At 41.9% G+C, this 27,011-nt stretch overlaps 1 protein-coding gene across 8 annotated transcripts in view; it reads right to left on the bottom strand.

Annotated features, from left to right (window-relative positions):
* ANKRD44 (ankyrin repeat domain 44) overlaps positions 1-27,011 on the bottom strand; it is a 192,358-nt gene that overhangs the window by 116,425 nt on the left and 48,922 nt on the right. For all 8 annotated transcript variants that reach the window (XM_089519513.1, XM_089519510.1, XM_089519512.1 and 5 more), the window contains exon 2: positions 5,487-5,570. In XM_089519513.1, the coding sequence (XP_089375639.1) occupies positions 5,487-5,570 (84 nt within the window). The remainder of the gene's footprint in view (positions 1-5,486; positions 5,571-27,011) is intronic.

The following is a 27,011-nucleotide window of genomic DNA, read 5'->3' as shown; positions in this document are numbered from 1 at the left end:
TGTTGGATTACTAATTGATTTCCTTTTTAATCAGAATTGTAAAACGTGGGGAAATGATCAATGCTATTCTCCAATAGAGAATCAGAGAGTTGGAAGAGACCACAAGGGACATCCAATCCAGCCTGCTGCCATCCAGAAAACATCTTGCAAAATGTTTAAAAACAAGAGCCTTGTCCAAAGTGCAAATTCTTAGACAACATTTTTCATAATTGGTGAAGAATGAGGCATCTGCATCCTTATTTATTATTTAACTTAAATGGTTATCATAGACTCAGTAAACGGCACAAGTTGGAAGGGATGACAAGGATCCAATGACCTGCCAAAGCAGGATCACAGTTAAAGCCAACCAACAGTTAAAGCCAACCAACCTCTGTTTCAATGCCTCCAACAAAGGAAAGTCAACTATGTTTGAAGGCACTGTCAGACAGCTCTTACTTGCAGGAAGTTCTTCCTAATGATTAGCTGGAATAGTCATTCATATAATTTAAACAATCATTGGTTCAGGTTCTACTCTCTGCTGCAGCAGAAAGCAAGTTTATACCATGTTCCATTATTGTTGTCATATTTTATTCATCTCTCACAAGGTTTTGCAATGCTAGGGAGCCTAGCTAGTGAAATTTCATTTCTTTTAAGTCTGGCACAGGCCACTAATGCTCCAGAAAACTAAGTAATAAGAATGCCAAACATCCTCATAGCCATGGGCTGCAGGCCAGTGAGGCCATATGCAGGAACACAGTGTTTACAACTAGGAGGGGACAGATAAGAAATCAACAATGCCATCAAATACACAAGCAACTTGTTTCTCCTTATGTTCGGTGAGAAAAACAGAGCAATTACTATCTCAGATGCACAAACTAAACAAAAGATCTTCTAAACCAGAGATGAGTGACTTGGTGGGTCCTGGGGTCTATCTTCTGACTCTGGGATCCTTTAAGGGACATATGGCCTAACAGAAATATAAAATAAAAAGTAAAAAGGAGTGCAAAATAGGCTGCTTCTAGCTCTGAAAAACATCTTTAATATATACCGTACATAGTTTTCTACTTTTATTTATTTATGTATTTACATGTAGTACCGTTGAGCCATGTGATTTTTTAGTCTGTAACCCCGCTGCGATCCAATTGGGAGAGGCAGGGAAACACAAATAAATATTTTATTACTATTATTATTATTATTATTATTATTATTATTAATGTACCCTGCATCCTTTAAGTGTGCATTTGGCTTTTGTGGCCTAAATTTAGAATTCTGCATTTTTCTTTGCTGAATTTCATCTTATTAATTTCTGCCCAAATTTCTAGTTTATCTAGGTCCTTTTGAATTCTTTTCCTATCTTCCAATTTATTAGCCAGCTCCCCCAGTTTTGTGTCATCTGCAAACTTGATAAGGATTCCCTCCACTCTATCATGAGGGAATGCCTCCTCCCATACAATTCTTCCCGCACTCTCAGGTCCTCTGGGAAGAATCTCTTGCAGTCCTAGAAAATCAGATTGGTATCAATTTCCCACAGGATGTTTTCTGTTGCCACTCCAAAAGTCTGGAATGACTTGCCGGAGGAGATCCGCCATATAACATCTTTGGAGGTAGGGATGCCATAACCCGGCGGCCCCCGGTACAAACCCGCTTTTGGGGGCCCGGGCCCGGTCCGGCCCCCAGCCCAGGGCCCGTGCGGCACCAACCCACCTTTGGCCGCGCCACCCACCTCCTCCTCCTCCTCCTCCGTTCCAGGCCGGATGGAGGAAGCGAAGGAGGAGGCGGTGCGCTTCCTGGCCTGAAACGGAGGTGGGGGAGGGTGGCAGGGAGGCAGGGAGGTGGGGAGGAGGGCGCGGGCGCGCGCAAGAGGCGCACCTCCTCCTCCTCCCCCGTTGCAGGCCGCGCCAAGCGGAGGAGGAGGAGGTGCCTGCCTGGCTTGGTGCCAGGCAGGCAGCCACCCACCGCCTCCTCCGCCTCACGTGCCTCCGCGCTAGGCTTGGGCCCAGGAGGCGGAGGCAGAGGAGGAGGCTGAGGCGAAGGTGGGTGGCTGCCTGCCTGCTGCCTTGGCGCGCGCGCAGGCGGTGAGCACCAAGCCAGGCAGGCACCTCTGCCCCCGCCTCTGCCTGCCAGCGCCAAGGCAAGCACCTAGAGCAGTCGCGCAGAGGTGGGTGGCTGCCAGCCTGCTGCCTTGGCGCGCGGGGGGGAGCGCGCCAAGGCAGCCACCCACCTCCTCCTCCGCTTGGGCCTGGGAGGCAGAGGAGGAGGAGGGAGGAAGGAGGAAAGAGGGAGGAAGGAAGGAAGGAAGGAAGGAGGGAGGGAGGGAGGGAGGGAGGGAGGAAGGGAGGAAGGAAGGAAGGAGGAGGGAGGAAGGGAGGAGGGAGGAAGGAGGAAGGGAGAGGAAGGAGGAAGGGAGAGGAAGGACAAGGAGGAAGAAGAGGAGGAGGAGGAGGAAGCGGATAGTGATGATAATGATGACGATGAAATGAGCCAGCTTCTGAGGCACGACCAATGTAAGTTGCTCTGATTTTTTACAAACTCATGCGCGGTGAAGAAAAACCAAAGTCCCTTGACCAAGTACACACTTCTGAGAAGTACAGTTTAATCCGAGGGCAAACCCACTTCTTGTTAAACCACCTTGACATATTCAGTATGCATAGCATGTTCAGTGTGAAACCCAAAGAGTTTGGTTATGGAATAAGCCTCTGAAATATGCAAGAGATTGCCATGTTAAGTAAAGCCATGTTCAATGCCCAAATGTGCTGTTTGGAATGGGGGGAGGGGGGTGGCCAGAAAGGGAAAGTACATTTCTGCCATCTGTGTAGGAATAATGCCCAAATGTCCTCCATTTTGATCATGCCTAAGAAACATGAATTTATAGTAACATTTTTTTAAAAAATCAATTTTTTTCGCATGTCCTCCATTTTTTAAAAATGTGACCTACATTTGAAAATTGTGTCCTACATTTGTCCCGGTTAGGAGGTCCAGACTTATGGCAACCCTATTTGGAGGCCTTTAAAAAGGCAATAAAAACAGATCTCTTCCAGCAGGCATTCCCAAATTGACCTCCTCAGAATGTTTACTCTCCAGTTGGAATTATTGTTTTTAATGCTATTTTAAGGTGGGAGGGAGATAGGGAATTGGATTTTATATGCTTTGCTGTGTTTTTTACTTGTGGTTTGTTGTGTTCTATTTTTATTGTTCTTATTGTTACCCACCTCGATCCAATACAGGGAGAGGCAGGATACAAATAAATATCATCATCATCATCCTCCTCCAAGTCATTGATAAAAATGATGAACAGCAATGGCCCAATAAGAACCCTGAGGCACTCCACTTGAGACCTCCTTCCAGCCTGAAGTGCAGTCATTGATTATGACTCTTTGAACATAGTTTTCCAACCAATTATGGATCCATCTGTCATGCAATGCTAAATTCTGGTTGTCACATGCCAACATGTATAATTGTGCTGCCATCCTCTGAATTTGTAATCTATGACATTTTATTTTAGATGCTGCAACTTTATTTTAGCTTCATGCAAACAATAGCACAGTTAGTTCAAGATGGCAGGTTGTACCTAACAACAATCCAAGTTTCAAACCTTGTTTTGCTCTAAGAGCAGAACTCAACAACGATTATTATTATTACTATTTCAAATCCCACTAGAAGTGTTAATTAACTTAGCAATGTTTCTGCTATCATCAACTATTTTGCTTATGTTGCATATATTTAAGCTTCAACATACTTGCCGCAGACTTTTTTTGTATTTTGTTTCCATCTGACCTCCTGCTTACATTTTTTCAGCAACATGTGCATACAGTGCGCCGCGCCATACGTGTGCGTGCCATACGCGGCCCTGAGCATACACGCTCAAGCCGCGGCGTGTGCGCGGGGCGGCATGTCCCATTCAATTGAATGGGCGTGCGCACCTGTTGCGCCCCGCGCGCACCCACGCCGCCGCGCACGAGCCCCATTGTTTCCAATGAGGCTCGAGCATAGGCGGAATTCGCCTTACGCGGAGGGATCCGGAACGGATCCCCCACGTAAGGCGAGGACGCACTGTATATTCAACTGAAGAAAACACTTCACACATCTGATAATGTCAACACCAGTCCACAAAAATGTATACCATAACAGATTTGCTTTCACTACAATAAAGGAACACCGCTATTTCTCCAGAATTTTTTTACCTATTCAGTCTCTCTTGGGAAAAGAAATGTTCTTCATTCTATTCTTGTCCTGAATATATTTACCTTTATTTCTGCCTTAAACAGAAACTGGAATATTTTGCATGCATCCCACCAAGGACTAAATTTGTTACCCTTGCCTCAAGCATAAAGGTACTCCTTTTGAAGTTTTGAAGTTTCAGAATTAGCAGTCAAATTGATGACTACTCACCTTATAGTACAAACCAGTAATTATTGTTACAGAATAAGACAGGAATATACAAAGAATTCACTTTAGGCAATGAAAGGCTTCTCATCTCAGACAAGAATGAAGGAAGAAGAGGTAGCGAGACACCTTCATTCCTTTTGTCTGCCCATTGCAAATTCCACAGATGTTTGGTATAAAGCCTTTCATCAGAAAAATCACTTCAAAAATTTTCCAAGCCAACTGAGACAGTTCCCACATACTGATGGTAAAAGAAAAAGAATAGTGAGCCATTGATTATAATACTTCTCATCTCATTGCCTGTTCTGACAAATATCTATAACAAAGAGATCATCCATTCAATCAACTGGCAATACTTGAAGGACTTCTGCCCTTCCATGTCAAGCACAGCCTCACCCAGTCTTTGGTTACAGAGTGAACATGGTTCAGTGTGCCAAGGCTGCAGAGCTAAGAGACAATGAATAGATTGGGTTATGGCTTGAGCATTTCTTCAACATTATATTGAAATTGTACCCAAGGGACTGGGCACTCCAAGCCCACAGAGGAACAAAGATAAACAGGGTTTACTAAACAGAGGTCTGACAGCTGGAAAACAGGCATAGTCCTGGAAATAATCTGCCTTTTTTCCCTTGAGTTCTTACAGCCCCACCAAGGACTGTAAGCATGTGCAGATCATGAGAGAGATCTTGGGAAATTCTTATTCATGAGGTTTATTGACAAATAGCACTATACCCACAAAGAGTTCTTTGGGCCTTCATGTAAGAGAAAAATAAACACTGAACCTTCTGTTACTTGTGTTCTTCAAGATGAAGGGCCCTTCCACATGACAGTTACAGCTGTTATTGGGCTTTAACTCCAATCAGTCCTAGCCAAATTAGTCAATAGTGATGACAACTGGGAGGTACACTACAACAACATTTTAAAAAACACATTTCCCTGGTCTAAAGTACATGAATGAATCACATGTGCTCTTTAGTTGAAAGGGGAGCAATTATAGAGAATGGGGTCCTAGACTTCGATATAAATCTTGTCTCAAGACTCTATTCCTTACCCTGAAACCTGACATCTGCTCGTCGGGTCTCAGAATACAAAAGACTGGGGGAAACATATATACGGTCACCTACCAGAGCATTGACATCTTCCGTTTTGTAGATTAACATACGTATTTCATCAGGATCACCGTTGAAAATTGCTTGGACCAGCGGTGGCTGAAAATACAAAAAATGCATCAATTTATTATTTATGTAATATATAGTATTTCTTGCTACGCCAATTAGAATACTGATTGTGGATATATCTGCATTCCATATACACACATACAATCTTCCTCTTTTTCTCCTGCCCTCTATCTTCCCCAGCATCATTTCTTTTCTAATGAGATGTGCATTCTCATGACATCACCAAAATACAACAGCCTCAATCTGGTCATCCTAGCTTCCAGGGAGAGTTCAGGCCTGTTTTGTTCTAAGACCCATTTGTTTGTCTTTTTGGACATCCACGGTAATCTTTCCCAGCACCACATCTCAAATGAATCAATATTCTTCCTATCTGTTTTTTTCACTGTCCAGCTCTCACATCTGTGCATGATTGTGAGCAGGGCTATGGGCCCAGGCATAGGGCAGTTCCCCTGTGGATCCATTGCAGCATCCATAAACAAACACATGTTCTGCAAACTTGCGGTGCAGACAAAGTAACTTTACTGAGAACACTCCATGTGACTATGACAACCAAAACCCCAACCTAAAGTCCCCAGCCCACCAGGCCAGTCCACTTCTTGAGTTAGACGGGGTCTTCGGAACTACCACGTTCCCTTTAACCTTTGGAGGGGCCCACAGGATGCCAAAACCCCTTTTCCAATAGGTCCCTCTCATCTTTCTCCCATTCCTTGGGTTGGGGCCTGTGCTCCCAACAGTCGCTTCGAGTGTCCCACCAGAGACCTTCCAGATTCCCCCCTTCCTGGGCAGGAGTAGCTCGCCAGTCATCCCAGGGCCACTTATCTAGGTCCCCTTCCCAACATGGGTTGAGTAGCTATATGGTTAGGTGGGGCCCCACCCTTGCTCTGCTCTTAGAATTATGCAGGGACATGTGGTAACCTACCCTTAGCGGGTTGGGAGTTGCTTTTCCTCTCCTTTCTCCAGCCACCTCTCCCCAGCCTCTTCTCCCACAGCTTCATCCTCCTCCCCTCTCCCCTTTTAAGGCCCTCAGCTTCCCTCCCTTCTGCCCAGGGCATGTCTACTCCCTCCCGGGCACCCACCTGTACCTCGTTTCCCAGCCCACCCTCCTGCCTTCCCTCTGGGTCCTCCTGTCCTATCAACTCCGCCCTGTCAGCTCTCCCAGGTCCTACCCATTTACCATGTTGATGGAGAATACAGTGGCCTGGGCAATTCTAACTTCAATGCTCAGGTGTATTATCTTTACTCTTTAGGATTCTGTGTGGTTCTCCCTTAAACTTGACTAAGAATTTCTCTACACTTGGCAGAATACACCAGGCTGACTGGCCTCCATTTTCCACCAAATTCACCTTCCTTACCTACTGAAAGCGATGGACAAATGTGGTTCTCGCAAACTGGCCAGCACTGCCGTTGTGGGCACGAATCGCTCTGAGATTAGAATGAACCACCCAGACTTTTTCTGACCTCAGACCAACTGGCGTCTGCAGAGCAATGTGGCAGGGACGCTGAGGGACAAGCAGCCCCCAATAAGGTCTGGGCATTGTGTAAATAGCCCAGACCCAATTTGGGGTTTGGGGCTGAATGGTATTAAAACCACGCAGCCAGCCCAGACAAAATTCGGAGTACAGAGCTAATGTAGAGAAGCCCTATGCTACACTCCAGCACAGTAGAGGACACTATCTTGTTGGCAATGCTGAAGCAGCACCCAACTGCCAGGCCTGTGGTTTCTATATTTCAGGTTTGGACACCATGTGGTAGAATACTGGTCCTACTCTAAACTAATGGCATGGCTATTAGTAAGGGTGTTCCACCAAGAACCAGGAAAGGACACATGTGGCCTCTGAACCTCAAGGAGTTGCCCACCTTACTCTATTGGGTGATCAGTCCTCGGGCTGCTTAACTACATGTGGCTCACAAGAAAAGAGAACACAAGATAGCAAGGAAGAAAGAATGTCACACAACATTGCAATGCTACAAACTGCATGCAGGTGTGCTTTTGCTCCACCTACCAGATGCTCTAACTCCATTGGTTCCTATAGCAATCTGATGAACATTTCTTATGAATCAGCTGTCTTTCAAAGGAAAAGGTTTTCCCCATCCTTAAGATAGCTGCTGAGACACTCTTACAAAGCATCTTCAAGCCCTTAAATACAAAGTCTATTAACTACCTAATAATAATAGGATCTGAAATCCTATAAATAACATTTGATATTTTTAGTGAAGCTTTATATGAGTGCAATTAGTAGTGTACACTTTAGACTGTATAAATACAGGTTCTCTTCTGCTTCCTGAGCTATTTTTGGCCAGGAGCTTGGCTCCAAGATGGCTCATTTCCATTTTCCTTTATATAGCCAGACTCCTGCCCTCAGGGTTCCTAATGTTTCCAGGTGAAGCAGAGGCCACTTCCCGCAATTCCCTGGAAATGGGCCATTTTCCTGCCACAGCAAATTGCAGCAACTGAACTGTCTTTTGACAACAAAACAGCCAACATTTTAAAAACTTATCAGCGTTCTAAAAATGGGCACTGAAAAAAATGTGCGGTGTCACCTCTCAGAATGAAAAATAAATAGCAAAATAAAGTTCACATCCCATTTTGAATATTCTTACTTTCAGAATGAGTTCTATGACCATTGCTCCTTAGCATCACCACACACATCAGTGGAAATTAAACAGCAAATTAGAAGAAATTAAACTGTAATGCTCATGCCCTTCTCAGTGTCTCCATTTTTAAAATCTGTTGATGTATTAGTTGCGGAGCAAAAATTCAGATAAAAGTTTTACTCCCATATCAGCTGGTGTAGTGGTTTGTACAATGGACTACGACTCTGGAGACCAGAATTCAAATCTCTGCTCAGCCACAGACCTTGGGCACACTCTTTCAGCCTCAGAGGGAGGCCAAGACAAGCCCCCCTCTGAATAAATCTTGCAAGAAAACCCATGATACATTCACCTTAGGGTTGCCCTAAATCAGAATTGGCTTGAAATCACACAACAACAAATGCCAGCTCAGAAAAACAAACCAGATAACCAAAGGTGCTTTTATTATGCATTTGTCCTGCCTTCTCTAGATAACTGGAAGGGCAGGGATTCTCCAGATGACGCTGCTTTGCATTTGAAAGTTTTCAGTATTTTTCCACTGCTTCCCCCCTCTTTTTTTTTTTTTTTTTCTTATCAGGGAAAAGTCCATGAAGAGAAAGACAAAATAATTACTTTATGCCCTTTCCTTGCTAGCACAGCCTCCCTGCCAAACCTGGCACCTGTCTTGCTCTGAGAAGAAGAATGACTGGCAGTCCTGTGTCCTGAATCACGCAGAACTACGGCAGCCTGCTTGGGGTTGGTGGGAATTTAGTTATGTAATGTAATCCTTATGCTACTGACCAGTTTTCATCTAAACAATCCATAGACTAATTACAACTTGAGTGCAATGTGTCATTCCTTCTTTAACATAGTGCCCAACTGGCAGATACCTTTAGGGTAGTTTGCAAATATATATGTGGTATATTGGTTTGAATGTTGGATTATGGTTCTGGAGATCAGGGTCTGAATCCCTGCAGAGCCATGAAACCTACTCAGTGACCTTGGGCAAAAATCACACTCTCTCAGCCTCAGAGGATGGCAATGTCAAACCCCCTCTGAAGAAACTTGCTAAGAGAACCCCATGTCAGGATTACCTTAGGGTTGCGATAAGAAAGAAACTCAACCAACCAACCAAAATACGGTATATAAAACAAAAACAAAGCCATCAATAAAATCATGGATTTTACATGTCAACAATGGTACTTATCCACTTTTTGCATCAGCTTCAGACAGCTGCTTGGGCCCAGGCATCCAATATCCTCCAACTGCCTTGGATCGCCAAGGATGGCCCTGGTTAATCCCATTTCCCCCTTCATCCTTGACTTACTTCAATTACTGCAAATTGAGTTGAGAATACAAAAGTAGTCGGCATTTAATTAACTCAGCAGCAGGGAGAGGAGAGAATGAGGACTTTCCTTCGATAAAAGAGAACTGCTGCTGCAGACCCTCCTAGCTTTTTCATCTGTGAAATGTTGGAGGATATGGCACCAACAGCACTGATGATCCCCTGAAATGCTGAGCACCTCCCTTTCCCTCCACTTCCTGAGACAAATACATTTTATTTCTTCTTTCCCATGCAAAGAAGATAGCTACAGAATAATCATCATCAAACATGATGCAAACAGCCCCAGCAACAGTAATAGCTGCACAGAATTAAGAATGTATCTGGAACTGTGTCACTTTCACACCACTGTAGGTGCCATAGCTTTAACCCACAGAATTTTGGGATTTCTAGTTTGGAGAAGGTGTACTTAGAATTCCTTGACACCAAGCACTCCTGGGTATCAACTGAGAATTCTAACTGCCTCACATAACTACAGATCACTGGGTCTTTTAAGACAAATTCATGATGGTTAAAGTGGCATGAAAATAACATTGCTGTGTACTGCAGACACAGCCTAAGCTTGGCTACTCTTGAGATAGCTAGTACTTTCAGTCTGAAATACTTTCACTGATCCTTTTTCTCCATCAAGAGCTTGCTGTTATCTGCTTCACTGGGCATATTGGTCTTTTCCTTACAAGCTAACCTGACCTTTTTTAAAGCCCTGCTAATGTTTTTTAAAGCCACTACCAGCTTTGTTAAGAGTGGACAGACGAGCACACTGGCAAGAGACTTATTGAAATTATAGTGCAATGCACATTTCTATAACCCATTCCTTCCCTCCCTGTCACATGGGGGTGCATGTACACACATACTCACACACACATTGTGGAAAAATACAATAATTCTTTGAAGAGAGATAAGGTATATTTTTTCTTTAAAAATACCAGTGGGGCTTGCAACTTGCACCTACTGTCTCTGGTTTAAAAATTACAAAGGGTTTTGTGAAATTTTTTAAAAGCAGCAAAGTTTTGCGACGAAAAATTATGCAAAACTTTATTCAGATGAGTGTGTGTGCATATCATGGGCAACAATGCTTCTGTCACAATGCTTTCTCAAAGTAGCTTAAAATATACCCGCCAGCTGAACGACTTCCGGGTAATATGGTGGAGCACTAAGCAGCTTACCACGGTAGCGGGTAGCAAGCAGCGACATTTTGTAGTCCAAGTAGCCAGTAAACAACAAAATTCCCGAATGGAAAGGTGGCTAAAAACCCCTCCAGATAAAGGGGGACCAGACGGGTTCATCGGGGTCCTCCAAATGGGGAGATGCCAACCGATTCAATTTGAAAACTCGGAATTGGAGCAGAGCCCCTGAGAAGACGAGAGCTTCTGTGGACATGAAGTGAGGCTGGGATCAGCACAGCTCCACTGGCCTTTTTTAAAGTAAGTTCCGCCTTAACCCTGAGAACAACGGGAGAAGATAACGGGATAAGAAAATAAAAAGAAAGATCCTCACAGCAAGCAACTCACCGGAAGGATAAAGTTAAGAACAGACAGAGAAGTTAATGGAGGGGGGAATGTGATGGAGGAGAGAAAATAAGAATGAAGACAGATTGAGAAAAGAACGGGATAAAATACTCCTGGTGAAGGAGAACAAATGCAAAGCGAAGGGAAGTTGGAAGATTGTAAGGAAGCAAGAAAGACAGATAGAGATGATGATGAGAGATGAGGAATGAAAGCGGATTGTGAAGAGAATAATAGATCGTTATAGAGAGTGAAGCAACTAGAGTGAGGGAAGAGATCTGAAAACCAGGACAAGAAATATACGGAGATGGAGAGGACAGCCTTAGAGTGGGAAGGGGCCCTCGGACCAGAACGAGAAGCTGATGGAGTCGGAGGAGCCATTATAGTGTGGAAAAGGGCCTTCGGACCAGGACAAGAAGCAGACGGAGTTGGAGGGGTTGCTATAGTGTGGAAAGGGGTCTTCGGACCAGGACAAGAAGCAGATGGAGAGACAGAGTTGGAAGCGGAGACAGAGAAACAATTATAAAGTTGGAAAGCACCTTCAGACCAGGACGAGAAGCAGACGGAGAGACAGAGTTGGGGACTGTGACGGAGAAGTTGTGGTGGAGGTGAAAGAGGCTGAGAAAGATAAGGGATAGTGAATAAGAGTAGGAATACAGGTTAACTCCACACAAGCTTTCAGCAGTTCAGAAAAGCTTTATTCGGTCAGCAGATATGATCACAGCACATAGTTGCTATCAGGAATTTTCCGCAGTTACACCAGTCTACTTAGAGTTCATCCATTACAAAAGCCTTCACCCCATTTATAAATTCACCCATTAGAAAAGCCTTCACCCCATTTACCAGCAATTCTTTTCCTAGGTCTATGGTCCTTCCTTATTCTCCCTCTGTACCAAACTATGGATTCCCATAAGATCGACCCTTCGTTATTGGCAACTCATACTTCCTAGACACACATATTCTCATTATTCCAGGTCATGTCTGACACAATTTTTACTACTCTGGCTTCACCAATAGGATATCGTAACCCATCATTCCACATTTACACATGTATAATAAACATAGCAAGTAAGCATGGCAGGACCCTGTCTGGACCATGATTCCAGCACATAGGGATCTTCTCAGGGATCTGGAAATGCAAGGATTGAATTTGAGACCATTTCCATGCACTGTACTCTATCTCTGAATAGCTGGACTATTATTATTATTATTATTATTATTATTATTATTATTATTATTAACTTTTATTTATAAAGCGCTGTAAATTTACACAGCGCTGTACATACAATCTTTTAGTTAGACAGTTCCCTGCCCTCAGGCTTACAATCTAAGAAGACACGACACAAAAGGAGAAGGGAGTGGTGGTGGGGAATGGGATCAGGTCCAGCAGTTCTTCTCCACCTCCGAGGCCTGGACCAAGGCAGATGGACTGGAGGAAGGGCTCGGCTTCTTAATGGATGGTTAAAAGGAGGCTTCCTGGGTCAGAGAGGGGCTCACCTCTGGGAATGCTTCTCTAAACAATATAGTCTTTAACTCAGTTTTGAAAGGAGTAAGGGGCAGCAAGCGAGAAGGGACGAATTCGGGAGGGGGCAGTGGTAGTCCTACACTGTGACAGGAGACCTTGACTACCAGAGCGGAGGGTGCGAGTAGGAATGTAAGGAGAAAGAAGGTCAGATAAGTAAAGAGGGGCCAATCCATGGAGGGCTTTGAAAGTCAATAATAAAAGCTTGTACCGGATGCGGAAGGGGAAGGGGAGCCAATGAAGGGAGGATAAAAGAGGTGAAACATGGTCAAAGCGGCGAGCGGATGTGACAATACAGGCAGCTGAATACTGGACAGAGATTAAAGGATGGAGGTATGAAAGAGGAAGCCCTGTCAGAAGGAAGTTACAATAATCTAGTCGCGAAACCACTAGGGCATGGACTAGAGTCTTGGCAATAGAGGCTGAGAGGAATGGACGGATCTTGGCAATGTTGTGGAGGAAGAATCTACAGGCCTTGGCGGTGGCCTGGATCTGGGGAATAAATGACAGAGAAGAGTCAAAAATGAAGCCAAGACTGTGGGCTTGATGAACCAGTTGAATAGAAGTGTCGTTGACAGAAACAGAAAAGGAATATTGAATGGTGGGTTTAGGTGGAAAGACAAGAAGCTCAGTCTTAGACATATTGAGCTTCAAGCGCCGAAGCCGCATCCACTGAGAGATGGCAGTCAGATTAGTACCAATGTATCTAAAAACATGCACACATTAAGAAATATCAGGTTTCATAACCAATTGTTGACTGTGGTTGACTTACAGCTCACCTATAATAAACACAATTAGATGCAATGTGAATCTTTTTCTGAACATTTTAAACTGATTGAATTTGGCCTTTTTGCAATAACACCTACCTACATTCTAAGGCTGGTGGTAAAGATTACAAAGATAATATATGGCACCTTAATTGGGAGAGCTAGCAAGATTTGAGTGTTGGACAAGGAAACTGAGAGACCAAAGGATTTGAATACCTGCTCAGCCATGGAAACCCACTGGATGAACTTGGGCAAGTCAAACTCTCTCAGCCACAAAGGAAGGCAAACACAAGCCTCCTCTGAACAAATTCTGCCAAGAAAACCCCATGATAGGTTTGCCATAAATCAGAAATGACTTGAAGGCACATAGCAACAAGAATAGCTTTTTGAGCATGTGTGAACATGGCAAGTCCTTAGTATGGCAAAGCAGACATTAAGAGAAATACACATTCCATGATACTAGCATTTCTTTTCCTCCACGTGGGCCTTTCCTTAGAGATACATGCCTCAGAAACCAGACTTGCAAATTATGCCTGTGTTTGGCTTCTAATGATCAATGATAAATCAAAGCATACTAAATACAAGAAATTCATAGTTTAAGAAAAACATGTTCTATGACAAAGTGATACATTCCATCAATGAAAGGAGCATTACATATAAATATAGGTGAAGTGTATAATTTAGTGTGACCTTAACACTAGGTGTTAAGAAATACAGAAGTATCCCTTTTGATTCATTGAGGATCTAGAAAGATTAAGGGAGACTAAGATATGCTGAATCAAGCAGTGGTAATACACATCCTGCCACATCCATCTCTCCCTCTTTGTGTAAATTACTACAGTTAACTAATGGCATGGAGTTAATGTGACCCAAGAATCTCTCTCCTTGCTCCCTCTCTTCAAAGGGTCTCCAGTGGCCCACTAAAAGCCCACAAGAGCATGTTTTCCATTTGCGTTGCCAGATGTACGCAAGTCAGCAAGAAACTGAAATCACCAAAGTCCTCATCTGTGAGACATTTGGCATTCAAATACCCCTGCGGTTCAGCTCACTTTCCCATCTGCTAGTTTAAAAGCATGTCAGCTGAGAAATCTTCTTGAGAAATAGAACCCATGGCAGAAAGACAGACTTCTCAACTCCCAGCTTCCTGTTATGATAAGAAGGTACTGCTCTAGCTTTCTTGCTGTCTTTGTACCAAATATTTCAATCAAAGCAAGATTCATTTGCACATATCTGGAGTACAGAAAACCATTCCAGGGGTTAACTCAGCTTCAGTAGTTTACTAGGTCAAAGAACTTGAGGTCATTTTAGCCATATGATCACCTTTTTTTCTTTATTAAGAAAACATGTTATCCATGCTAGAAATTCACTATCTAATGTTCTTTTTCAAAAGTAATGTCTATGAACTGTAACCAATGCAACAATTGCACAAAATAAATTCTCTTTTCCATTGCATTCTACAGTGGTTTCTTAGATGCATCCCTACAGAATTTAATTAAAATGACTGATTATCTCAACACAAAGAAAACAGGGACAGAGCTCCCTCTCATCCATGAACTCATCCATAGACTCTTTTCTTAAGCTCTACTGAGTCTTCATGCTTCAGTGCTAGAACTGGTCTGGAGAGTCAAATCCCAGCATATCTATATATACTCTTATACCCTTACTGAGTTATTTCATGATTATCAGACAATCTGTCTTTCCTGTAAGAGAGAAACAAACACTGACCCTCCTCACAAGACTGTTATGAGAAAGAAGGAAAATTATTTGTACTGAAGATCAGCCATAAGATAAAAGTACATTTAAATAAAGAATAACGCTAAGTTGTAATTAAATAGTGGCAAGAATGAGGTTGTGTTTTTTTAACCTCAGAATAAGATGTCATCACAATCTGGAATAGCTGTCAAGTATCAAAATAGGTTAATTTTGGTAGGAGTTTCTAAGTAGGTTCAGTCCTGGTTAATATTTGGAAATATGAATATTTGGAAATACCAGGTGGTATAAACTTTATTTCAATAGAAGAAATGGCAAAAATGAGTATCTCTTGCCTAAGAAAACCATGTAAATTTAATAGGTTCTCCATTAGTCAACATGGTAACATTAATTATTATTAATTATTATTAAAGGGGTCTCCATAAGTCAACATGGCAGAGAGCCAGTGTTGTGTACTTTGAGCATTGGACTAGGACTCTGGAGACCAGGGTTCGAATCCTACCTCGGACATGTAAAGTAAACCCACTGGGTGACCTTGGGCAAGTCACATGCTCTCAGCCTTAGAGGATGGCAATGGCAAACCTCCTCTGAACAAATCTTGCCAAGAAAACCCCATGATGGATTCACTTTAGGGTTGCCATAAGTCAGAAACAACTTGAAGACACTTACATACACACTTACATATGCACACAGGCTTTATCTCTGAGAAAGTGTTTATGTCTAATATAGAATAATGTTAGTCTTATGTGTTTTTATTATGTTAGTTGATATATTATTATTTTTAATGATGTTGTGTGATTATATTTTATATATCAATAAAATTTGGTTTAGAAAAAAAAGAAAACCCTGGGATAGGGTTACCATAAGTCAGTATTTACTTGAAACATGCAACAACAGCAAACAAGGACTCAACAGTCCTTGTTATTCTCATTGACACTTCTACGCCATTTTTAATTAACACTCCATATTCTAACCTTTTTTAATTCAATCCACTGCTGACCAGAAAACATTTTAAGAAACAAAAGCTCCCCTGAGACATTCTACACATGTGGTTTCTTCAGAAAGTTTTAACTCCGGAAACTCTGACCTGATGGTTTACTCTTCTCTGCTTAGTTTCAGTGATAACAGGAAATTAATGCAATGAGGTTTTCCTTAACTGAAAGACACAGGCCGAGCATTTAAGATTTACCCTCCTACCATGTGTGAGGCTCTTCTCTAAGTAGCACTATGAAAGCAAAGCTCATGTTTTTAAAATGCAAGTGCAGAGAGAGAGAATCAACAGCATAAAGAAGTTTTATTATAGCAGACTACTTACCCCAAATGGCAAGTGCTCTCTGAAATTGTTTCCGTTTATTCCTTAAGCACAGCACATTTAGTCAGGAAATGAAAGGGAGCTGGGAAATCATTATATTTATCACACACAGGACTTGCATTTGTGAAATCAGTGCTTGAAAAGAACAGAATGTGCACTAGCACAAATAATCCTGAATTGTCTTCCTAGGCTACATCCGTACTGCAGAAATAATCCAGGTTGACATCACTTTATCTGCCACAGGTCAATGCTATGGAATTCTGGGGACTGTAGTTTGTTGTGGCACTCGAGCTCTCTGACGGGGAAGGGCAAATGTCTCACAAAACTACAGTTCACAAAATTCCATAGCATTCAGATATGACAGTTAAAGTGGTGTCAACCTGTGTTATTTCTGCAGTGTGGAGGCTGGTGATGTTCGGCAAACCAATAATTACAGATTAAGAAATTTCCACCTGAGGCTTCCAACCCTAGTTTCAGTGCTGCCTTCAACTGCTCCTTGTTCTTTCTCCCAATCTCAATGTGTGTGAACCATCTAGAGGACCTATGTCTTTGAGATGAATGTGAGAGCAACAGTGAACCACTGTGTGGTTAAACAGCTGAAGCTGACAGACAAATAGAAATCACATATCTCGTTACCAGTATAAATCTCTTACAGCAGTAGTACTCATACTCTCTGCCCCGAGACCGCCCTTCACATCGACATGCAGATATCATGCCTCCCTATTAACATAGTACTGTCCGCCCACCCCAATGACAGGCTTGCCATCCAGGGATTTGAGTAAACATAAATTACCATGTCCCATTCACCCCAATGGTGACACATGCATGCAGCAGTGCGCACAGTACACCACCATTAAAACCAACAGGACTTTGTGGTCCCACAGCTTTTGGCATCCACAGCAGGGTCCAGAATGGAACCCCTGAAGATAGGAAGGGCCAACTGTATAGGAATAAAAAATATTTTGTTTATTCAGTGTGCGTATTTTCATTCACACATTCCTGTATAGTTGCATTTTATCATTTCATAAGGAAATAACATCATTCAATTTAGAACAGTTTTCTTTAAGTAAATTCAATCTTTAACTCAACACAGGTGTAAATTATACACATAAAAAAGACTGGAAAGAGGAGGAGGAGTGATCGGGGCTTCCAAGTCTCTTGTGTCCTTTGAGCAACTCTTTTACTCTGCCTAGGGGTCCTGCCCCACTATTTGAAATCGCTGTCTTACAGTTCTTTTCCATCTCAAAACATCCAGTGCATAGTCTGCCTTTACAAATGACAGTCATGCATTTCTAAGAGAGTACAGAAAAATATTAAGGTTCACTGCCCTGGTGAAGAATAAAACTCTCCCTTGATTTCTACAGCTTTCTGGCAAGGGAACAATTTTCCCTCTCCTAGCTTTTTGCTGCTTGTAGCACATTTACTTTGTGCCACAAAATTCAGAGTTGGGAGGGGGGGGCGTGTGTGTAAATTTTTGGACTACCAACAGAAGAATCCCCCAAGCAACATCTGGGCATGCTGTTTGAGGGATTCTGAGAGTTTTAGACCAATAAATCTAGCCCTTTCCAAAGCTCTGATAGGACTGAATGGGATCTACTACAGGCTAAGCTTCCCTTATCTGCAATGCTTGGAACCAGAGGTGTTTTGGATATGGGTTTTTTGTTTTTCTTTTTTCTTTTGGAATATTGTATTTGCATATATGTACATAATGAAATATCTTGGAGATGAGACCAAGTCTAAACACAAAATTCATTTATATTTCATATACACTTTATACACATAGCCTGAAGGTAATTTTATATAATATTTTTAATAATTTTGTGCATGAAACAAAGCTTGTGTACACTGACCACCAGCCAGCATGGTATAGTGATTTGAGTGTTGGATTATGACTCTGGAGAAAGGGTATGAATCTCTGTTTGGACACAGAAACAAACTGTGTGACCTTAGACAAGTCACACGCTCTCAACCTCAGAGGATGGCAATGGCCAACCCCCATAAAGAAATTTGCCCCAAAAAAAACCTATGATAAAATCACCTTAGAGTTGCCATAAGTTGGAAATGACTTGAAGACACATAATAACAAACATAATGAGATATCTTGGACATGGGACACAAGTCTAAACACAAAATGCATTTATATTTCATATATACTTTATATTGAAAGTAATTTTATAAAATATTTTTAACAATTTTGTGCATGAAACAAAGCTTTTGTACAACAAATCTCCAGAAACCTCCACTATCTCAGCCACCTATTAAAAAATTTGGGGTTTTGGAATATTTCATATTTCAGAATTCTGGATAAGGGAACAACCTGTACGAAAAAATAGAGCTCACTGCTATTTCCCCCTCTCCCCGCACCCAAGCTTCATCAGCAAACATTAGATACAAATAAAGAAGAATGTAAAAGGTTCTCTAAAGCAGTAATCTACATACTTTATAGAAGAGAGCATTTAAGATTTAAATATTTCTTTCTCTTTAAAAAAAACAAAAAATAATTAAATAAAAGGGAGCAACACAAGACCTGAGTTTTCTATTAAAATATTTCAAGATGTAACTTTGTATTGAACTCGTATAGTAAAATCAATATAAACCATCTCTGACAACACATGGTGTCAATTTGCCCTGCATTCAAAGGAGTGGAATAGGAGAGAGTCATTAAAAAAACTTGATTGTAAAATAAATAATGTAAAAAATAAAGAGTCTCAGAAGACTGTCCCCACTGTGTGTAGAATAAACTACACACAGTTTTTCAAAATATGTTAAAGGACACTATTCTCTTTTCCGGTTTCCTAATCTAAAGGGCCAAATGTCAAGCAATATTAAATCAGATTGCTTCGACTTAAGAGTATGTCTTCTCTTCCAGATACATCCAACGAAGGGGGGCTAATCTGAATCATGCTAAAATAGAATGACTTCAGCCCTTTGTCCCCTACTGTGGTTCCACTCTAGCTCACAGTCCTGAGCATGCCACTTTTATGGGAACAAAAATCCCTCTTGATTCAATGGGAAAAACCTTTGCCATGCAAATTGCAAATGGGATGGATTGGGAAAGATTCTTTTGCACTTTGTTGTTGTTATGTGGCTTCAAGTCATTTCTGACTTATAGCAACCCTATGGTGAATCTATCATGAGGTTTTCTTGGCAAGTTTCTGCAAAGGAGGTTTGTCATTGCCATCCTGTGGGGCTGAGAATATGTGACTTGCCCAGGTCACCCAATGGGATTCGAACCCTGATCTCCAGAGTCACAGAGCCATAGTCCAATGCTCAAAACACTACACCATGCTGGAACAAAACAGGGGTGCAAATGGTTAACATCCCCTATCTTCCACATCAGGGTACCAATGCAAGTTGCAAGCTTCCTATTGAGCACTGGCTTTTCTTGTAAGAAAAAAATCATATACTCAAGAGAAAACCTAGTATTAGTGTCATCTATAGTAAACTCAGTACTAACAACATAACACTTTGGACTCCTCAAAGGCACCCAACTATTATAAATCAAAGTATGGGTATGGTCCACTGGCCACAATCCAGAACAGAGACCCTTGTAACAAACAGAATAAAACACATGTAACACTGTCCTGAATATGTAACCCTGAAAATAACTCTGTTGGAAGCTAAGCAGGGTCAGCTCTAGTTAATACTTGGATGGCAGGCCACCAACCAAAGCCATGTGCTGTAGGCTATATTTCAGAACTGGCAAAACCACCCCTAAGTATTCCTTCCATAAGAAAGCCTAAGAATTTTTTTTGGGGGGGTCATCATAAGTTGACGGGCAACATGAAGGTACACATTGTTCTTGTGTGCCTTCAAGTTGCTTCCAACTTATGGTGAACTTAAGGCAAACCTATCATGGGGTCTTCATACCCATATATATGGGTATGCTGTCTGGATCTTCTGGGAATTAAGGTTTAAACTCTGCACAGTTACAGTCCTGCTTTTGAATTCAAAAGTGTCCTTAGGCAAAGTTATAATAATATTGTCTCCCTTTCCAGGATTGTTGCTGAAAGCAATGTTTGTAAAAATAAAGAATACCAATATAATATTTTCCCTAACTGTTTTTTCCTCCTGGAAAGGAGTGGATTAATTCAGTGGTGAAAAGATGCACAGTAATTACTTCCATTTTCAACACTTGTGCAGAAGCGTATTCTTTGTTCCAAGCATACCACTGTCCATATGTAAAACCCTCTACCAAAGCCCAATGACAGGAGGGTAAAAAAATGTGATAGCATACAGGTAGTTTTCTAAACCCACCATTTCCTGAAGTGGAAAGTGAGGGACATTTGGAAGTATTCATTGTTCCCACAGTGCAATCCAGATTTGCAACATTAAAAAAGAAATGTTTACAACATCAATAAAATTTGTGTCAACAGATGATACGAGAACATTTGGGGTTTATCCCAATGAAGAACACTGACAATTCTGCAGCTGATTTTCATCAACTTCCACTGTCTATAAAAATGGCAAGCCTTGTTGAGGACTAAGGTCCCCAGCCTACCATTCTGTAGATCACAAGCGGACAAGATAGATAGATAGATAGATAGATAGATAGATAGATAGATAGATCCATAATCCCTTCTAGGGTATGTGGGGGGCATTTCTGCCATATGAGGGATCATTTAGGGCCCATTGGGGGGTGTCCTTCTAGGGTATGTGGGGGGCATTTCTGCCATATGAGGAATCATTTAGGGCCCATTGGGGGGTGTCCTATCTATGCCTAAAATGGCCCCAAAGGGTCTAAAAATATGGTAAAAATACCCTGTACAGCTTTAGGGGTGCACTGGCTCAATGGTTAAGAAAGGGGCCCCAAACGGCAGTGTGCCAAGATGGCGCCCATGGTGTGCGGTAGGACTCGAGAGCGTGTGAATGCTCTGCCCTACATTCTGCTCCAGTTGAGTATATACAGTACGTAATGCAACACAACAGGTCATATATATTAATATGATTTACAACTCTATCATCTATCTGTAAGAATCAAAAATATACAATCAAAGGAGCAGAAGTCCCATACACACTAAGTCAACTGAGGGAAAAATCAAAGCCACACAATAAGTCAATTGAAGGGAAAGTGTAGACAGCGGACACAGAGTAGGGAGCCCGAGGACACAAAAAGCAAGAGGTAGCACACATGATCCACCAACCCAAACAAGCACAAGATTGTCAAGCATCTAGTAGATACTAAGACCTGGATGTGTTCAATTCATGGAGGTCCTTTCACACTAGATAATTAATAGCACTACAATTCCACTTCAACTGTTATGGCTGCATCCTACAGAATCCTGTGGTTTGTAATTTGGACAGAGGCAAAAAAGTCCCTCCCTGAACTGCTAGTTCTAGGACTCCATCAAATATAGCTATGGCAATTAAAGTAGAATTACAGCACTTTAACTGGGTAGTGTGAAATGGCGTATGGGTCTTAAGTTGGTTCATAAATGCAGGGAGAGGTTCCATTGTATCTGTATCAAGATGCAACAGGATTCTGCCCTATATTACAGAGAAAGAGGATGATATATATTTTCAGGCAAGGTAGGGAATTCTTCTGTTGTGAAAGCCCACTAACACACATCTACCATCAGATAGCCAATGGTCAGCGGAGCCAAAGGGCCAGAATTTGTAGAACTGCATAGTTTTTGTTCACTCGCTTTTGCATATGCAAGGACACAAAATAGAAAAAGGAGCAATCCCCAAGGGCTGGGAGAATAGAGAGCACAAGTGGTCCTTCACCATCCAGACCCAGAGATGGCATTATACCAGGCCAGGAGATTTCAATGATTGCAGGCTCCTCACCCTTGTTTTGGAGGGACCATCTTTGACAGGGAGTCCATAAATAAGATATGTTTTTTGTTTGCAGCAACAGACATCAGTAATAGCATTTATATCACTATTTTCTGCTCTTTCTTGGTCTTGTCTTCTCAGATGTATTTATTTCACTTTGCAGACAGCGTTTTACTATAAAAAGCGAGAATAGCATTACTCAGGACTTATGCGGGTATTTCTGTACAAGGAGAGGACTAATATTTTACATTCTTACTCCTCAGAGCACCTGTTAGTGGCTAGTGCTAAGATTACACATGCATTCTCTCCCCCTAATTTTTTTTTACAGTTCCAAGGTCTTCTCTTAAATAGTGTGAATGTGAGTGTCCTTGTAATATGATGAGATGATTTCCTAGGTGCCAGCTGTTGCCAAAATGGCACTGTTGGGCCTATAGTGATATCTTAGTGTGTGGCAACTAAACAAAAGCAGAATTTGGGAAGGAACTAAGAAAGACCCCCCCCCTTTTTTTTTTTTTTTTTTAAGATTCAGAGGCAGGTCTCAGCTATTCCCTCCTTGCTTCCCCAGGCATACAAGGCGATCTGGTACGCTTGGAAAAAATAGTTTGCACCTGAAATCAGTTGGATGTTGTTTGTTTTTATTATAAAAGCAATCCAATGAACTTGATGGTGCCTCTCTTTCTTAGAAGTGCACTGGGCCTTTAGGCTGTGTGTAGCGAAGGAGTTAAAATCCTGAGCCAGCAGCTGACTTCAGTTCAAATCTCTCTGTGCAGGTGTATGTGCCTTCAAGTCTCCTGTTGTCTTATGGCAACCCCATGAATTTCGTGGGGTTTTCTTAGGCAAGGAATCCTCAGAGGTGGTTTTGCCAGTTCCTTCATCTGAAATATAGCCTACTGCACCTCTGTTTAGGCACAATGTTCTTCCACAGTGGCTTTAGGCATATGCCACTCTCCCAGTGCCGCACTTACTAGCAGCCCATAGTCTGGGCTGGAGTCAGTTTCGCTCCTTCAAACCTATAGTTTCAAACCCTCCTCCAATTATGTATTAAGACCAATACTTGTCCACTTACAAGGCTGGTGTAAAGACAGAGATAACACTTGGCATTAATAGACAAAACATTACATTAGAAACTGACTGTTTTTAAGGAAAGACATTTTAACAATGTGCTAGACATTTTAACAATGCTATATGTATCTTTTTTATTCTTCTAAAGCTTGTTTTAAATCGTCTCTAATGTTATACATTGTTTGATTGTGTTTTAATGGTAAACTTTTATCTTTTTAGCTATACAGGTTCAGTCTCCCTTATCCAAAATGCTTGGGACCAGAAGTGTTTTGGATTTTGGAATTTTTCATATTTACATGCATATACATAATATAAAATTGAATATACATTATGAGACCTTATGGAGCTGAGGCCCAAGTCTAAACATGAAAATCATTTATGTGCATGAAGACACAGAGCTTGAAGCTTATTTTATGCACAAGATTTTAAATAATTTTGTGCATGAAGCCAAGTTTGTGTACACTGAACCACAAAAAGCAAAGGTGTCACTATACCTCTGCCAGCCATAATTTTGAGTTCTGAAGTATTTCAGATTTTGGAATTCTGGATAAGGGAGACTCAAACTGCACTTACAATAACATCCAAAATCCAACCTCTTAAAAAAAATGGTGGGGGAGAAAAAGGAGGAAGCATGGGAGAGGAAGAGGGTCGTTCATTTATGTTAAAAAGAATTTGGTACTTGGTATTTGTATGCGTGTGTGTGTGTGTGTGTGTGTGTCTGGTTACACATACACACGTGTGAGCAAAGCTAAATTCTTTCTAGTGTCTGAAGCATGTGTTGGGGCAAAGGACAGGAGCTGTAAACTCCACGACGTCAGAAACTGGCAGGAGATCCTTGGAGAAGGCTCACATTTCTACCTTGATTTTGGCATGGAAATATGCCTTTCATATCTTCAGGAGGGTCATAAATCAATGGTAGAACATACGGCTTTGCATGCAGAAAATTGCAGGTTCATTCTCCAGCATCTCCAGATTGGGCTGGGAAAGAATTCTGTCTGAAACCCTGGCCTGGAGCCACTGCCAAGTCAAAACTGACAAGACTGGGCTTTAGATAAACCTGTGCTTTCTCTAGTATAAGGAAGCTTCATATGTTCCTCTTCCATCCTTATGGGTTGATAAAACTGATCCATACACATTCCATATGTTGTCTTTCAAAACAGACCTCTCTAGAAACTTCCAGTTTATCCTCCTTCAGCAAAGGCATCAATCATAGGCCCCATTCACACTTGCGTTTTTGTGCCAGGGAGAGAAGGGGAGATTCAATGATGAAGCATCGAATCAAAGTTCCTACTATGTTTACCCCAATCGAATCTCTCCAGCACAATTTAACTCTGTTGGAGTTCACATTGGCATTAGTACTGATTTGAAATGGAGCCGCCATTTTGATCAAATTATGCGCACTACGTCACACAGTTTGGGGGAAACCCCCCCCCCGTCAGCCTCAGAGGATTGCGATAGTTGTGAGCAATAAAGCCCACAAATGGTTGTATATATGTTTCCATTTATCTCCAACAGCCATGACTCACTGCTGGGCGCTCACCCAGCTCTACTCCTTGGCTATCCGCAGGACCCTCCTTCCGCCCAGAGAGACCAAGGTGACCAGGCTTATCCTCCTTGTCCAGGATCTATCCAGGAGGATTTCCATAGTGCCCTTCATTTGGAGCATGGCTCAGAAGTATTCATTTATTTTTAAGTTAAGTGTTTTTAGCTTTAATTGTGTCATGTCCTTCTTTTTCTATCTACAGTCATACGTGGGCTTCTTTTACATGGCTTTCAGCTTACGCTGAAGCCGCGTTACAATTAAATGAATGGTGTGCGTCTCCATGGCATCCTATAGTTCTCCAGGAGCTGAACTACAGGTCCCTCCCCTCAGGGTGGTCAAGTGTCCTCCTCTTTCCATGATGTGCCCTCCATTCCAGCCTTCTGTCCAGGAGGAATTCCAAAAGGTTCTCTCTTTGAAGTAAGACTAAGAAACATGGCTTGACATTTCTATGCAAGGTGACCAGAGGTGGTCTTCCTTTTCCAGGATGTGCCCTCCATTTCAGCTTTCCATCCAGGAGGAATTCCACAAGGTCTTCCATTTAGCGCTTACCTAAGAAGCATGGATTGATAATTCTAGGAATGTTTTTAGCTTTTATTCTTGTAACATCCTACCTTTTTTACTAGAGTGTCCTCCATTTTGTGGCGCTTCATTCCTCTTGGCGGTGAGAACCTCGGGTCACCCTGGACTCCAGGCAAGGAGAAGCTATGAGGCAGGCGAGGAAATTGGGGGGCTCACTGCTGCCTCATCCAGGCACTGGCCCACAGGGATTCCGGGACTCCTGGGGAGGGACTCGTGGCACTGAAAGACCCTAAAGTTTAGCCTCTTGGGGGGAGGTTGGCGAGCCAAAGGAAGGCAAGACGCCTCGCAAAACGTGGCAGCAGTGGCTATTGCAAAGCTCCTCTGAAGAAAACCTGGGATAGGTTCACCTTTGGGCAAGTCACAATCTCTCAGGCAACAAACCCCCATGGATTTAAATGTGGGTTACAATATCTGTGTGCGAGTTTTGTTTGCACCAACTTGAGAGCGGAGTTTGATGTGGTTTTATTTCTGAAGAAAAAACAGCCCCTTACCCTCACACCCTCTGATAGTTTTTTTAAAAGTTAATCAAAGCATAAGCACCTTTGTTATATTGATGATTTATTTAAAGGTATTGTCTACTGCAACTATGCAGTTTCAAAAGTGTGCATAAGATGTCATTTTATTTTATTTTTATTCTTTTTAAAAAGTACACATGTTCCCAGGAGAACCCACTCCATGGCTTTAGCTGGCAGGGAGAGAGCAAAGGGGTGGACATGATCTGCCCCCCTGTGCATTAATTCCTCCCTTCTTCTGCTCCAAATCGAATCAACAGCAAGTTCCCATTTGCAGCTGGTAGAAAAAGACTGGTTTTTTTTTCAAAAGAACCGCTAAAATCCCTGTTTCTGAAAAAAACAGGTTAAGGGGCATTTGTGCCAGGCCCACCCAAATTCGGGTAGGCAAAAGTCAATTTAAGTGTGAACAACCCACTTTTAAACAGGTTTGCAAACGTTGTGTGAACAACCCCATAGATGGGAGAGAGACAATATCCTTCTAGTGAACCTATTACTTCAGAGGAATAGAGTAGCCAGTTACTGATCTGCTGTACAAATATATTGTTTAAATTCTCAATACAGTTTGCAAAAGAGAAAAAGAGAGAAAGAAAACGTCTTACTTTGAATTATGGTTTATCTCCCCTTCATTTTCATTTTTATGCCATTTCTTTTTAAGGAGACATTAAAACTGGATTATTACTATGACTTCAAGCAGTGTGCCCAATATGTGTATAAAGGACTAATTAAATTCTTTCCAGGAGCAGTTACCTTCTCCTTATTTGGAAAAAAAAGCTGAGTGATGAAGAAATATCCTGCCAAGATAGTCTTGAAAGAAATGTCACCTCTGCATTTGAATGAAGAATATTTATGGTTTTAGACAGCATGTTTAAAAGAACCCTGAAGTCACCTCCAGATTCAGAATGTATTGTTTATTTTATGCCCAATAGAAGGCTGGATTCAACATTCAAAATACTGTATGAGAAAGCCAGACTGCACAGTAATTTGTTTCCAAATTGGTTTCTTTCTTTCTTTCTTTTTCTTTTAAATGGAGCAGCCATACAGTTAAGCACTCTTTGCAGCCATTGTGCTGATGAGAGCAAGTAAAACTGATCAAGTGACCTTGCTGCTAACAGAGCATCTTTATGGTATCCAGCCTTAAGGCAATACAAACAATTTTCATTGAAGTGGAAAGTAAGGCAGTAAGAGAAAAAAAAGATTTTAAAAATTATCTTGTGCTAGTTGTATTTGACCACCATTGGAGAAAAGCAGGATATAAATCTAATAAATAA

The sequence above is a fragment of the Sceloporus occidentalis genome, unplaced genomic scaffold, assembly GCF_023333645.1.
Source record: "Sceloporus occidentalis isolate IW3139 unplaced genomic scaffold, rSceOcc1.0.p SCAF_4, whole genome shotgun sequence".
NCBI lineage: Eukaryota > Metazoa > Chordata > Lepidosauria > Squamata > Phrynosomatidae > Sceloporus > Sceloporus occidentalis.
This window is presented reverse-complemented; position numbering and strand designations above follow the sequence as displayed.